General features: G+C 42.5%; 1 protein-coding gene across 2 annotated transcripts in view; it reads left to right on the forward strand.

Moving 5' to 3' along the window:
- Positions 1-13,104, forward strand: part of faf1 (Fas (TNFRSF6) associated factor 1) — a 383,193-nt gene that overhangs the window by 16,674 nt on the left and 353,415 nt on the right. For both annotated transcript variants that reach the window (XM_078561145.1, XM_078561146.1), the window contains exon 3: positions 6,507-6,553. In XM_078561145.1, coding sequence (XP_078417271.1) covers positions 6,507-6,553 — 47 coding nt within the window. The remainder of the gene's footprint in view (positions 1-6,506; positions 6,554-13,104) is intronic.

Genomic DNA, 13,104 nt, shown 5'->3' on the forward strand with positions numbered 1-13,104 from the left:
CCCATAACTGGGCTCAAAATGTTAAACCAAGATTGCTTGTAGAGACCTTCAGTCACTGATATCTTGGAACTCTCAGCAGTATTTATGCTTTGATATTTCAATCCCTTGTTCACCAGCAGAAGGTCAAGGTTTTGCTGTGTCTACATATCTACTACTCTCTGGCTCATTCGCCAATTACTTTAAATCTAGTCCTCTAGTTATCAACTCTTCTGGCACCAGAAACAATTTCTCCTTATTTACTTAATACACCTCATGATTTGAATACCTCTATTAAATCTACCTGTAACTTTCTCTGCTATGTGAGCAACTCTAGCTTTTCCATCTCCCCACTGTTAGAAAAATGGATTTCAGGAAGTTAATTAACCCTTTATTCCTTTTTGTTAAACACTGAAATGATTTGAAGTGATAACTTTATTGGTGATAGTTGTCACAACTCACTGGGGATAGTGCACTGCAATGTCAAGCCTCGCTGCTCCCCGAGCCACGACAAATGTGAAAAAGCTTCATCGACCCATATAATTGTTTAATTTAGATGAACAGAATACGAGCATCAGGTTTGTAAACTTAATAAGTAAATAACTGTTTATTGAACAAATTGTCTTTAACCGGCAGCAAAAGAAAGAAATATGAATCGCTAATTTCTAACTCTATAACTTATACACACACCTATAAGGCACACAAAAACACGGATTTTAAGGGTGGGATAAAACTGTTCAGTAGCACTAATTTCAGAGTACAGGATTCGATGGGTTGATTTTGATCGACGTCTTTCAAATTCCTTTCAGTTCTTTGACATGAGGTGGTCTTCCAGCACTTTCAGTCTTTAGTTCACTGATTGAGCACTTGCCTTTCATTGTCTCTAACAGTGCCTTCAATGTGTCTAACCTTTGCCTCTTGACAGGGGTTTTCCGAGAGAGAGCAGGTTATAGAGATATGAGGAGAAAAAGCCAGCTAGCTATTATTGTAGGATTACTGGAATCATACACACAGGAGAGAGATTTTGGGTCTTTTTCCTTTCAGGCTATTCTGCTGCACTGCTCTCTCACAAACCCTGGTCACCTGGAGCCAATTAAAACATTGTTGCCAATCAGTCCTCCATTGGACCAGACTCCTTGGCACCATCCTGTCTTTCATGGCACACTCTGTTCCAGGACAGCAACATTGTATATATTCCTCACACTGTTCCAGTGGACATGTCCTTCAAACTGCAACCATTGTAATTTTAATCCACAGTCCAACAGAAATAAAAAGAAATGTTCTATACATGGTGGTTGTATTTTAGTCAGCATAAATAAGACCTGACACATGCTAATGTCTGAGCAGTAGTATCAAAGCACAACAGCATTATCATTATACCCTGGATAGAAGCACGATCTCCACATAAATACTCCCTGGTCTGCCCCAAATGTCATGGCACCAGTCAGTGAAATACATAAAAACCTCTACCAGTTTCTGTGGTTGGGCGATTCCTTCTTATACTACTTTACATAGCAAAGTCTATGGAGACTGATTTAACTCAATCATTTGATTGCCTAGCAATCATTTGAACAGACCAATTACAAAAGCTGTCATTGAATTATCTGCACCCTAGCCAGGTCAAACTTTCAAACAATTGGCTTCCCACTCCAGTACAGGGAGTTGGTATTCCCATGCCAAGCAGTGAAAACATGGTGACCTACCCCAGCTATCTTATCAAGGATTTGAGGTACTTTTGTTTTCTCTATCCTCTGGGAGCTGTTTATCTTTCTGCTCCCACATAGTAAGTCATTTGTTCTCGGCTCTTCTAGATTTCTGCTAAAGTTTGACCTCTTTTACACCTTTTAGATCGATAAAAAATTTGGTTAATGAAGGCCAAAAACACAATTTCCCATCTTGCCGCCTGTCAACCATCATTACCAGATGTAATCACAACAGAAATAAAAGCAGGAAAAGTGTTAAAATTGAAAGTAAATGTGCAGCCAGTCATAGCATGTAACTTAGTGTTCATTAATTAGCAAGAAAACTCGACATAGGAGTATCTCAGGACTCTTGCATCACTTAATTGAAGTTCCACATGCCTGGTGCCATTATTAATGTGGCTATAGGAATTTATAATGTAAAAAGTTGACAGGATGTACACACTGGTGGAAGATAATTTTATAGGTATATGACCATTCTGGTGAGTGAGGGTACTCTTCAGAGTATTACTCTGTCAGTGCAGACCTGAAAGCTCCAGGTTCAAATCCTGGACTACCAGCACCCATGGCACCAGACCCCAACAAGGTTCAGCCCCTTCAGTGAGGGAATGAGACAAATGTGGAACAAAACTATACATGACTTCTCACCCGCGGGTTTGATACTTTTTGTGAAATAAGTTGGAATTTTGAAATTAGTGTCTGCAATTACAAAACCAAAAGGCAAAATCAAAACTGCAATAATCTAATAATTAATCTTGAATACACATTTACCTTGTGATCACTGCTGCTGCACGTGCGCTTGTTAGGCCGAACTCCCCAAGAAAACTCTGCATCTGGCCTTTGATCATTGGCCAACTCCAACTTACTGGAAGTACTTCCACTGGCCTTGAAGTACTTCCCTTGAAGCTCTCCTGTATCTGGATTTTTCTTTCAGCTCCTGACGGTGATCAGCCAGGCACCAAGAGCAGCTGTGCATACACACTCAGCGCACACAGATTAGCCGGCGCACCTTACATGCTTTAACAGCTGCAGCCCTGGGCCGTGAGCCACAGTTTGCCCAGGCCTCTTCTAGACGGAAGAGGTTGCAGATTTGGAAGGTGCTGTCAAAGGAGGCTTGATGAGCTGCTGCAGTGCATCTTGTGGGTGGTACACGCTGCTGTCAGTCTGCTCCGATGGTGGAGGGAGTGAATGTTTAAGATGGTGGGCTGCTTTTTCCTGGATGGTGTAGAACTTCTTGAGTGCTGTTGGAGTTGCACTCATCCAGTCAAGTGAAGAATATTCTGTCACACTCTTGACTTGTGCTTTGTATATGGTAGACAGAATTTGGAGAGATACAGGTGAGTTACTCATTGATATCAAGGCCATGAAGAGCGTGCAGAAGAGATTTTTTTTAGAATGGTCCTAGGGATGGAGAATTGGAGTAATGTGGAAAGACTGGAGAAGCTGGAATGTTTTTCTTAGGGCAGGGAAGCTTAAGGGGAGATTTGATTGAAGTGTTCAAAATATTTAAAAATTTTAATAGAGTAAGAAGAAACTGTTCCTAAAGATAGAAGGGTCAGTACCCAGAGGACTCACATTTAAGCAGATTGGCAAAAAAAACAGGTGACATGAGGAAACATTTTGTTGTTGTTATGATCGAGAATGCGGTACCTGAATGGTGGTGGAAGCAGATTTAATAACTTTCAAAACGGTTGGATAATTGAAGGAAAAGGAGTTGTAGGCTATCTGGAGTGGGACTCTTTGCTATGCCTACCAAAGAACCAGCGCAGGCTCAATGGCCTCCTGTGTTGCATCATTCTATAAAATGAATATTAATATGAAAGTGCAGTCTTATTTAAAGGAAAACAGTAACTTAGAAAAATTGAAAGCTAAAATTATAGCTGGATTTGCATTAGCTAATTTGAATTAATGTTCATAAGAGAATTGCACCTCAAAATTCTTATTCGAATAGAACTCCGTTATACCTCAGTATAGTTTACAGGAGAATTTGACCTGCCAATGAAATTTGCCATGGTTTTCTTCAATATTTTAGATGCAGTACAGAGATGCCACAATTGATCATAACACCTTGACAGAGTGCAACTGAGAAAATAGGGAGCATAACAGTAATGCAATGAGAATACAAGAGAGAGAAATTGGGGGACGGGCCGAAATGAAGTGGTTTGATGACAAACATTTAGTAGTGTTTGGCTGAAATTACAATTAAAATAAATTTAATAACTGTGTACATAAACTTACTCCACATTGATTAGAGTCCTAGAGTTATACAGCACAGAAACAGGCCCTTTGTCCCATCTTGTCCGTGCTGGCCATCAAGCACCTATCTCTTCTAATCCCATTTTCCAGCACTTGGCCCGTAGCCCTGTGTGCTATGGCGTTTCAAGTGCTCATCTAAATACTTCCTAAATGTTGTGAGAGCTCCTGCCTCTACCACCCCCTCAGGCAGTGTGTTCCAGATTCCAACCACCCTCTGGGTGAAAATTTTTTTCCTCAAACCTCCTGCCCCTTACCTTAAATCGATGCCCCCTGTCTATTGACAACTCTGCTAAGGGGAAAAGATTCTTCCTACATATGCCCCTCATAATTTTGTATGCCTCTATCAGGTCCCTCCTCAGCCTTCTCTGTTCTAAGGAAAGCAACCCTAGCCTATCTCTCTTCATAGCTGAAACGCTCCAGCCCAGTCAACATCCTGGTGAGTCTCCTCTGCACCCTCTCCAGTGTAATCACATCCTTCCTATAGTGTGGCGACCAGAACTACACACAGTACTCCAGCTGTGGCCTAACTAGAGTTTTATACAGCTTCAACATAACCTCCCTGCTCTTATAATGTAAAAACAAATCTTCAGCAGAAAAATGTCTTGACTTTGTATTAGTTTGCCTAGGCTACACACTTATTCCCCACATTGTAAAGCTAACCTCTGCTCTGCCTGATGGATCAGCTGAGAAGGATAGCCTATGACCAAAATCTTGTTATTCTGTGCTCCATTGTTGGAGTACAATGTGCTGTACTACTATGCTCCACAGGAATGCAACTTGCTAACTCATTCGATTTTAAAATAGTTTATTTGACACTATTAGGAAGGTTCCAGATGGTACATTCCAGAATTTTAGTGAGGGGTAGTTAGTCTCCTGTGATGTTGGCCAGACAAAAACATGGTTTATTTATCTCTTCCTGTACTTCTTCTTTTCTGTCCTGCTTGTGCCTCTTGCAGCATTTGTCTCTCTTTTTCTTTGTATCTTGTTTTCGTGTTTATTGGCTGGCCGTGCCTCGTCTGTCCATGCTTGCTGTGTTGGAATTCTCACTGTGCTTTACTCATGACTGTAGTTGGCTTTTGCAGGCACACAGTGATATATACAGTATACTTCTTGCATTCACTGTCCCTGGTTTGTAGTGATTGGGCTCGTGTGCAAAAGTTACGTAAACAGCATTGGAAAAACAAGCCATGAGGCAATGCATGCACTAAAGAAAGAGAAAGAAACTGAAAATACACGAATTAGAAAGTATGTGTCAAACAGAAGACATATATATGTACAGTATGAGCAAACAAACAAAGGATGAAAATCGCATGCAGCTCATGGTATGCAAGCCCCCCAGATACAGATGCACACTCGATGTGAGTGCGCTAATGAGAGCAAACTTATGTGCATTCGGCACAGCTGAACAATGAATGAGCACATGAAGCAACAAGAAAGAAAGTTAACCAGGTAGACCATATGTGACTGACCCATAGAGACAATAACTGAGGGAAGGAGAGAGTTTTTTAAAAATTTGTTCTTGGGATGTGGGCATCGCTGGCTAGGCCAGCATTTATTGCCCATTCTTAATTGCCCTTGAGAAGGTGGTGGTGAGCTGCCTCCTTGAACTGCTGCAGTCCATGAGGTGTAGATAGGGAGGTCATGTTGGAGTTGTATAGAGCCTTTGTGAGGCCACAGCTGGAGCACTGTGTGCAGTTCTGGCCGCCGCATTATAGGAAGGATGTGATTGCACTGGAGGGGGTGCAGAGGAGATTCACCAGGATGTTGCCTGGGATGAAACATTCAAGTTATGAAGAGAGGTTGGATAGACTTGGGTTGTTTTCGTTGGAGCAGAGAAGACTGAGGGGCAACCTGATCGAGGTGTACAAGATTGAGGGACATGGACAGGGTGGATAGGGAGCAGCTGTTCCCCTTAGTTGAAGGGTCAATCATGAGGGGACACAAGTTCAAGGTGAGGGGCAGGAGGTTTAGGGGGGATGTGAGGAAAAACTTTTACCCAGAGGGTGGTGACAGTCTGGAATGCACTGCCTGGGAGAGTGGTGGAGGCGGGTTGCCTTACATCCTTTAAAAAGTACCTGGATGAGCACTTGGCACGTGATAACATTCAAGGCTGTGGGCCAAGTGCTTGTAAATGGTGTTTCTCACGTGTCGGTGCAGGCTTGATGGGCTGAAGGTCCTCTTCTGCACTGTGATTCTGTGAAAGGTCAGGGAAATGGGATAAGTTGACGGTTTGATTTCAGAGAAATGGTGTGGGCACGATTAGCTGAAAGACCAGCTGTGATGTAAAATTCCATAAACCCATTTATATTTGCAAGCCTGGTTGGAATGGTTTTGTGGCTAAATAACAGTAATTGTGTGTTCTCCTAATAAATAGTGACAGAAGGATAGAATTTCCTCATTTCCAGTTTTTCTGTGGGCTTTCACTGAAATTAACAGTGGGACAAATGGGAACAACTGCAGAAATTCTACCACTTTGTCACTATCCAGCACTAGAATGGGGACACATTCTGTAGTTTTATTCAGCCAAATCCAATGGTCCTGATAGTGTTTTGACTTTTTAACTTTTCCTTGCAGGCGGCAATTAATGGAATAATTCCACAAGAGAATGGTATTTTACAGAAGTAAGTAACCTTTACTTTTTTTCTTACATTATGGGCTCTTGCATAAGTTTTGAACATACTGAAGTACAGTAAAGTCCCGCCTTTCGCGACTTGCCTGGGTGACAAGTACACCCATTGAGCGCAGCTTGACTGTGGAATCGGCTAATTTACCCAAAGATATCAGTTTCATTGTTAATTTTGCAGAAGATCTTTGAAAGCTGAGGCGGATATAATCTGGCAAATTTAACACTGTTGGACGTGACCTCTGGATTATTGAATTATCAGTAAGGAGCTCTGATGGTTTGGAATGCTATGTTAAAATGGAGGATACAGCAAATAATTGTTGGCGTCAGTTATTCATGGAGTACGCTTACTGACATCTTAGTGAGTTTGTTCAATTGGTCTTTAGATATCAACTTTCCTGCTCCACATCATTATCCAGTAACCCTGGTAGAAATACATGCGGGTCGATATAGTGAGAACAATTTGCTGTAGAGTAACTGATCAAACCAATGCTGCCTTTGCATGGCTGGAAACTATTTAATTGAGTCCTGTTCAAAAGCATGTTCCTTGTTCGCAATTCTGCAGTTTGTGAGGTTTCGCGGAAATTAACCCCTGCGAACGGCAGGACTTTACTGTATAAAGTTTTCAAAAGATTTTATTTTAAGCTTAGAAATGCAGCTTTTACCAAGAGTCCTGGAGACTTGTGTTTTCCAAACTGAGATTATTTCAGTTTAAATATTTTCCTTAACGTTTTCTCTTCTTTGTTCTGTTATATACACTGGTTTAGTAAATATTTCTATTTCTGTAATGAAAAACTGAAAATGCTGGCAACAATCAGCAGGCTAGGCAGCATTTGTGGAGAGAGAAACAGAGTTCACACTTCAGGTCGATGACCTTTCATCAGAAATGTGTAAAGTTAGAAATGTGATAAGTTTTAAGCAAGTGAAAGGGGGGAGGGTAGGAAAGGGTCTGTGACAGAGTGGAAGACAGGAGAGATTAAATGAGAAAAGAGTTGGTAGTCCAAGGCCAAAGGAAGTGGCAATGGGACAAGTAAAGAAATAGAAGATGCGTCCGGAGGAGGTGTGAATGGCAGAATGATGAACAACTGCTGTCCAAAAGCAAAAAAACAAGTAAAAGTAAAACCAAAACCTCCAAAGAAAGAGGAACCAAAACTGGGGTAGAGGTTATGGTCTGAGATTATTGCATGGAATATTGAGTCCAGAAAGCTTTAAAGTGCCAAATGGAAAGATGAGGTGCTGTTTCTCAAGCTTAACATTGAGCTTCATTGGAGCACTGAAGGAGGCCAAAGGCAGAGAGGTCATCATGCGAGCAAGGTTGAGAATTAAGATGACAGGTGACAGGAAGTTCGGTATCATGTTTGTGGAGTGAACAGAGATGTTCCACAAAGTGGTCACCCAGTCTGCATTTGGTCTCCACAATGTAGAGCAGACCACATTGTGAGCAATGAATAAAGTATACCAAATTGAAAGTAGTATGTAAATTGCAGATTCCATTGGAAGGAGTGTTAGGGGCCTTGAACAGTAAGGAGGTGAAAGGGCAGGTGTTGCATCTCTTATGCTTGCACGGAAAGGTATTTAAGAAGGGAACAGGGTGTTGTGGGTGATGAGGAGTGGAAACGGAAATGCTGAAAGGGAAGGGAAAGCTGTGTTTGGTGATGGCAATACGCTAGAGGTGTCGGAAATAATGGATGATGATCAGTTGAATACAGAGACAGGTGGGGTGGAAGGTGAGGACAAGAGGAACCCTATCATGGTTCTGGAAGATGGGGGAAGGGATGAGGGCCGAAGTGCGTGAAATGGGACAGGCATGGTCGAAGGTCCTGTCAACCACGAAGGGGGGAGTCCCTTGGTTGAGGTGTTATGATCTCAATGGAGACCAGTAACATGCCTTTATTTAAAATCCGAAAACCCAGATGTTTACTAAAAAAAAATGAAGCCACAAGGTTCATGGTTTATATTCAAAAGAATTTGAGTACACAAAAATTAAAGAATGAGTACTAATAAATACACTTTATCTTAAATAGTCACTCATGGTAAAGATAATAAAAGTATAACGAACTCAGTTACCTATAATAGAAACTGAACACTATAAATTACGTTTCCTTCTACACCCATTAGACTTAACACCCCCAATAAACTGAAGTCTGATGCTTATCAAAAAATGGAAGATTTAACCACTTGGTCTGAGTACAACTTTAAAAAAGGAAACTTACCTCTGCTTACCCCAGCAAGGTTTTCTGTTCAATTCTCCTACAACCGTCCTATGGTAGCAAATTCCCCGTTCGGTCCAACATTGCGTCCTCCCGCGCCCCCCCCACCCCACAAGAGCAATATTTTCTCTTCTGCAACCAGTTAGTTTTGAAGTCCCAAAACCTAAACTGCTTGAACCCAGAATCACACCCCTATGGTTAACTTACGTTGACATTTTTTCCTATATTGTTTATCTCCCAGGCAACCTGTTCACATGATCATTCAGTAGAGGCTAGGGGCTTTAACAGAAACCCTATCCTCGAGAAACCGCATTCTTATAGGGGCCAACACAAAATACAGGCCGTTTCCCCCAAAAGCACCTGGACCTTTTTATTCATTTATGGGCTGTGGGCATTGTTGGCTAGGCTAGCATTTATTGCCCATCCCTAATTACCCTTGAGAAGGTGGTGGTGAGCTGCCTTCTTGAAACCCTGCAGTCCATGTGGTGCCAGTACACCAATAGTGTTATTAGGGAGGGAGTTTCAGGAGTTTGACCCAGTGGCAGTGAAGGAACGGTGATATATTTCCAAGTCAAGATTGTGAGTGGCTTGGAGGGGAACTTCCAGGTAGTGGTGATCCCATGTGTCTGCTGCCTTGTCCTTCTCGATGGTAGCAGTCGTGGCTTTGGAAGGTGTTGCCTAAGGAGCCTTGGTGAGTTCCTGCAGTGCATCTTGTAGATGGTGCACACTGTTGCCACCGTGCATTGGTGGTTGAGGGAGTAAATGTATCTGGATGGGATGCCACTCAAGCGGGCTGCTTTGTCCTGGATGGTGTCACATTTCTTGTGTTGCTGAAACCGACTTATCCAGGGAAGTGGAGAGTATCCCATCACACTCCAAGCCTTGTAGGGGGTGGACAGGCTTTGGGGAGTCAGGTGAGTTACTCACTGCAGGGTTCCTAGCCTCTGACCTGCTCTTGTACCCACAGAAATTATAAGGCTAGATTAGTTCAGTTTCCATCAGAGGGAAATAGAAGACGTATCAGATGCGCTGGTATAGAATGTTGCATTATCAGAACAGATATGATGGAGACGGACAAACTGGAAGAATGGGATGGTGTTCTTACAGGAAGCATGGTGTGAGGAAGTATAATTGATGTACTGTGGGAGACAGTGAGCTTATGGTAAATGTTTGTTGATAGCCTATCCTCAGAAATGGAGACAGAAAAGTCAAGGAAAGGAAGAGTTAGAGATGGTGCATGTAAAGGTGAGAGAAATTGGAAACAAAGATAATGAAATTTTCCAGTTCAGGATGAAAGCAGGAAACTGAATGGGTAAAGTCATCAGTGTACTGGTAAAAGAGAGGAGGATGGGGGCCTGAGTGGGACCGGACAAGGAATGTTCCACCTATCCCACAAAAAGGCAGATGGGATCCCTACGGGTAACCTTGGCCACACCTTTTTATTTGGAGGTCGTGAGTGGAGTTCAAGTTGTTGTTAAAATGTGTGAGCAAGATCAGCCAGGCTGAGGAGATTGGTGGTGGATGGAGACTGATTAGGGCTTCAATGAAGGAGCAATGAGCCCTCAGATTGTACTGGTGGGGGTTGAGGTGTAGAGGGATTGGATGTCCCAGTGAAGATGAGACAGTTAATGCCAAGAAATTGGAAACTGTTCAGTGATGGAGGAGATGTAGGTGGAAAGAATCAAGGGGAGCATAAGTAGTGTTGGGATAGGAAGAAATCAGTTTAGTGGGGTAGGAACAGACTGAAACGATAAGTCTACCTTGGCAGTCCTGTTGGTGGATCTTGTGAAGAAGTTAGAATTGGGCTGTTCAGGGTTGGGAAACTGAGGTTGAAGGCTGTGTAGGGAAGATCTCCACAGGTAATGAGGTCATTGACAGACCTGGAGGTACTTGATGTTCCACAGTGGGGATCATGGTCCTGTGGGAGGTAGGAGTAAGTGTTTGGAGAGTTAGTGTTCGGCTTCTGCACAGGAGAGGTTGGCTCTTCCAACAAAATGGCACATTCTAGTCAATGGGTTTGATGGCAATTTAGTGTTGGACCTAAGAGAATGGAGTGCAGCAAGTTCAGAGGAAGACAGGTTAGAGTGAGTGAGGGCAGCAGAGAAATTGAGCTGGCCGATATGCCAGCAGTTGTCAATGAAAAGATCAAGAGAGGGTAAGAGGCCTGAGAGGGGGGCCTCCCTGGAGACTGTTAAAAGTGATCAATGTATGGTTGGGGTGTGGAGGACTCCTGGCCAATGAAGCGATTGCAGAGGCGAAGAGAATGGAAGAAGAGCTTCGTATCATGCCGAGCTCAATTCGTTGAAGTGGGGGTGTAAGATGATGAAACTAAAGCCTCTGCTAAGGACAGACCATTCAGGGTCAGAGAGTGGAAAGCTGGAAGGTATCCTGAATACATGACGAGGTAAGATGGAAGGAATGGGGATCAGAGGGAAGTGAAGGGGAAGAAAGATCTGGAGGGGCATTGGTACAAAGAATTGTTAGAGATTGCAATCCTTCATACCTGAAAAGAGAATTTTTTTATTAATGCATCAGATGAGATGAGGGATGAAATGAAACTGCAGAACAGGAAAGCTTTGAGATAGTGAGTTGGTGCTGCTGAAGAGAGAAGCCAAGAGTGCTTTAAGCGGCACATGCCATTGAGTATGGATCTTGGGCTGCAGTGAAAATAGTGGTTTGGGAAACACTGAATATCTAGGAGAAATTTATTATCCTCCCAACATTTCTGCCACCAAACACACCATCTCCTTCCTTCCCCCTCCAGCATTCCAAAGAGACCATTCCCTCCATGAGTCCCTGGTCTAGCCTATCACCCCCAAAACCTGTTCCCTTCCCATGACACCTTTCCAGGCGTTGCAGAACACCTCCGTTCAGTCTGCAAGTGTGACCCCAAGCTTTCGGCCACCTGTATTTTAATTCTTCACTTTGCTCTCACGTTGCCATGTTTTGTCCTCATCCTATTGCAGTGTTTCAGTGAAGCTTAGTGCAAGCTCAAGGAACCGCACTTCATCTTTTGATTGAGAAGTTTACAGCCTTTTGGGGCTCTGCATTGAGCTCAACAATTTCAAGCTATAACCTCTGATGCACTAATACCTCAAAGTAATGGTGGTATGCATCCAAGTCAAGGTGGTGTGTGATATGGGGAGGAGCATGGAAGTGACTGTGTTAGTGTGCACCTGCTGTCCTTAACTTTCTAGGTAATGGAGATCACAGGTTTGGGAGTCAATTATTTTTGAAATGCACTCAATGTTATTTAGGAAAATGTGGCAGCTAATTTACACAGTAAGCTACCCAATATCAGATGAATGAATGACTAATAAATCTATTTTTACTGGTGTTGGTTGTGGAATAATTGATTTCAAGAATACCAAGACCTCCCAGCTCTTAAGTGGAATGTGCCACCTTACCTTTTATGTTCACCTAAGCTGATAATCAGGGTTTCAATTTAACACTTCATGGGAAAGTAATCCTTGGTAATTAGTTGCCAAACCCAGAAAAAAGGCCGTGATTTTTTTTTAACCACAGATAGGTGAAGGGGGCAGGCTCCAAGTCTACCTCAGCAGAATGGGATTAATGCCCACATCTGATCCACACCAGTGGTCCAACCAATTGAACTAACCGGATCTCCCCCGCTTACAAATATTAGCCGTTTAAAATTGAATGGAAGGAGTTCAGCACAATATTCTGTGACAGTTTCCTCTACAGATTTACAATATATCAGATTGCAAACATTTATAATACTGGATACAAAGCCTTGTACAGTTGCAGCAAGACTTCCCTACTTGTATACCATGTCCCCCTGGCAATAAAGGTCAAGGTTCTGTTTGCCTTCTTAATTACTTGTTGTACCTGCATGCTAACTTTTTGTGATCCATGTAGAAGGACACCCAGATCCCTCTGTACTGCAACAATCTATAATGTGTCTCCATGATGAAAATCTGCTTTTTCATTCTTCATGCCAAAGTGGACAAGCTCATATTTTCCCACATTATATTCCATCTGTCAAATTTTTGTCCGCTCACTTAACCTATTTACATCTTTGTATCCTCTTTGTATCCTCTTTGTATCCTCCTCACAACTAGCATTCCTACTTATCTTCACATCGTCAGCAAATTTGGCTATATTACACTCTGGTTCTCCTCATTAATATAGATTGTAAATAGTTGAGGCCCCAGCATGAATACCTGTGGCACTTGGTTAGTTACAGTTTGCCAGCTGGAAAATGGCCCATTTATCCCAACTTTGTTTCTGGTTAGTTAGCCAGTCCTCTATCCATGCTAATGTCACCCACAACACCATAATGTCTTAGTAACCTTTCATATGACACCTTATCAAATGC

This window comes from Cetorhinus maximus, chromosome 17 (genome assembly GCF_964194155.1).
Source record: "Cetorhinus maximus chromosome 17, sCetMax3.hap1.1, whole genome shotgun sequence".
NCBI classification, from domain to species: domain Eukaryota; kingdom Metazoa; phylum Chordata; class Chondrichthyes; order Lamniformes; family Cetorhinidae; genus Cetorhinus; species Cetorhinus maximus.